At 32.4% G+C, this 2,145-nt stretch overlaps 1 protein-coding gene across 1 annotated transcript; it reads right to left on the bottom strand.

Moving 5' to 3' along the window:
- Nucleotides 1-721: 721 nt before the first annotated feature.
- Nucleotides 722-1,775, bottom strand: LOC120782081. The gene is made up of 4 exons (XM_040114232.1): nucleotides 1,641-1,775; nucleotides 1,425-1,566; nucleotides 1,152-1,371; nucleotides 722-1,077 (listed from the first exon to the last, which is right to left on the bottom strand). Exons 1-4 carry the CDS (start codon nucleotides 1,658-1,660, stop codon nucleotides 965-967), a joined length of 495 nt encoding a protein of 164 aa, XP_039970166.1. The 5' UTR covers nucleotides 1,661-1,775; the 3' UTR covers nucleotides 722-964.
- Between the last annotated feature and the right edge of the window lie 370 nt (nucleotides 1,776-2,145).

Raw genomic sequence — 2,145 nt, 5'->3', positions numbered from 1 at the left:
ATGTTCTGACTAAATAAATTTCTTAAGAGAAAAAATAGATATTATTGTAAATAAATAAAGAAAAAACATAGCAATTTAGCTGATTTTTTCATGTAAATCACCAAAAATGGTGATTTTTGAAATGATTGTATGGGGAACCCCCCAGGGGAGTTCCAGGGGGTGTGCCACTGGCATGGGTGGATCGGCCGTCCAAAGTTAGTGGGGGTCGGTCAAACATTTGAACTCGATTGGAGCCCCCTAAATGGGTCAAAGTGGAATTTTTCAAAATTTGCCCCTACCCAAAGGTTCGACCCAAATTGGGGGACATCAAAATTCGTTTCAGAGGTATGGTTCCTTCGGCAAAGTATTTTATTTTGATCCCTAGAATATGATTTTCATAGAGCAATGGGCGATTTTTAAATCGACCCCCCTTAATATGTATGTATAAATAATCACGACTCAATCTCAAATAATAAAATTATTTATAATTTTACGACATATTTGTTTTATATAAACACGCCCGTCGTAAAGCAACGTAAAATCGTAAAATTGTCAAGTTTTACACTTGTTTAAAAAAATTGTTGTTGGATTTCATACAAAAATGGGTTTACACATTTACAATTCTCAATGCTATGTTTTCGAATCGTTATGACTTATAATTTTATGAGACTTGTGAAAACTCTATATATATTTCCGTTAAATAAAACAATATATATTCGTTATGAAATCAATTAGCTTTTCTATTTTTTATTCATAACAGACTGCTGTAAAATTTTAAATTTTTCATCTATTTTCAGTTTTTTTTGTTCAATTTCTATCTGCTTATCTCGTTTTTCGGCCAAATCTTGCATTTGTTTTTGTTGCCTTTTCTTCAACACTTTTTCTTTTTAGTTCGATTTTTTGAACAAAATATCGTTCTCTAGCGCTTTTACGATAACGACGATTTTGAATACGATTTGCTGCGTTCGGCTCTTGTGGATTCACTTCATTTGGTCTGCACATGCTTACGGCTTAGTGTAGATCGGCTCTGCCTAGAAGTACTTGGTCTATCGTCGAGCATTTGTTCAAAATCAGTTAAATCTGTTAAAAACCCCTTTACTGTTAAAAAATATGTAAAAGCGAATAATATAGCAATATAAGCAATACGTAATGAACATTAAATTTTAATTAACCGCTAGATTCAACCAATGCCTCTTGAGGATCTGTCCCAATGTTTATGGTATGGTTGTTGGACACTAAATAACTTTCGCCAAAAATTTCGTCCATTTCCGACATATACGGTATTGTGCACGGAGAAGTTCCAGTCTGCTTCTCATTGTCTTTCGCTGTTTTATACGCCTTCAAAAGCGTTCGCATTTTTGCTACAAGTGCAGCCGCATTAACCGTTGTATCCTATGGAAACAAATGTAATAAATATTTACAAAATAACTTTAAAATATTCTTACTGTAAATCTTTGATATATCATGTCCTCCAAGACGTTTTCATAAGCGAACTTTTTCTTCCGCGCATGCAAAAACTCATCCTTCCTCTCATTGTAGCACTTCAGGAATAGGAGTGTCTCGGCCTTTGTCCAAACTTTTCTTTTGCTGTATATAAACAACATAAAAAATCTATTTAGTTTGTAAAAAGTTTGTTTACAAATTTAAAAATTCAAATTTACCTTTTCTCCATGTCAAACATTTCGTCGCAATAAATTGAATATCAGCTTATTGTTATTGCCCGCGTTGCCAACATAATGCATATTTAAGCGAAAATGTGAAATAAGCTAAATGCGTTTTATTTGTCCATGATTTAGCTATTAGCTTATGATGGTCAAATAAAACACGGCTAATATAAAAATTTTCTTCAATGGCTAAATCTGCAAATAATTTTAAATTACCCATTAGTATATTCAAAAAATTCTAAACATATTTTTTTTAGTTTAGTTGTGAATCTGCGTCAATAACTTCATATCTTTCTTCCTCAGTACAACTGATGACTTTGATGGATGTTTTGTTATTCGCCGCATTGTCGACAGTTATGGAGTAAATTCTGTCCATATTAATTTCACTTTAGAACTTCTATTATTGTATTTGATAAGTTCAGGCCGGGATAATTTACAAATATTTCTTTTAAAGAAAGAGTAAGTATTACCAAATGGTCACTTTTAATGAATTGTACATTGA

This window comes from Bactrocera tryoni, unplaced genomic scaffold, assembly GCF_016617805.1.
Source record: "Bactrocera tryoni isolate S06 unplaced genomic scaffold, CSIRO_BtryS06_freeze2 scaffold_926, whole genome shotgun sequence".
Taxonomy (NCBI): domain Eukaryota; kingdom Metazoa; phylum Arthropoda; class Insecta; order Diptera; family Tephritidae; genus Bactrocera; species Bactrocera tryoni.
Note: the sequence above shows the minus strand (reverse complement) of the source record. Positions and strands in the feature narration are given on the sequence as shown.

Excerpts from the sequence above, each read along its gene's own strand:
- LOC120782081 (XM_040114232.1), bottom strand. The coding sequence starts at position 1,660 with ATGTTTGACATGGAGAAAAG. Across the intron at positions 1,372-1,424 it reads TGATATATCAAAGATTTACA|GATACAACGGTTAATGCGGC; the intron begins GTAAGAATATTT and ends TTGTTTCCATAG. Across the intron at positions 1,078-1,151 it reads GGCATTGGTTGAATCTAGCG|TAAAGGGGTTTTTAACAGAT; the intron begins GTTAATTAAAAT and ends ATTTTTTAACAG.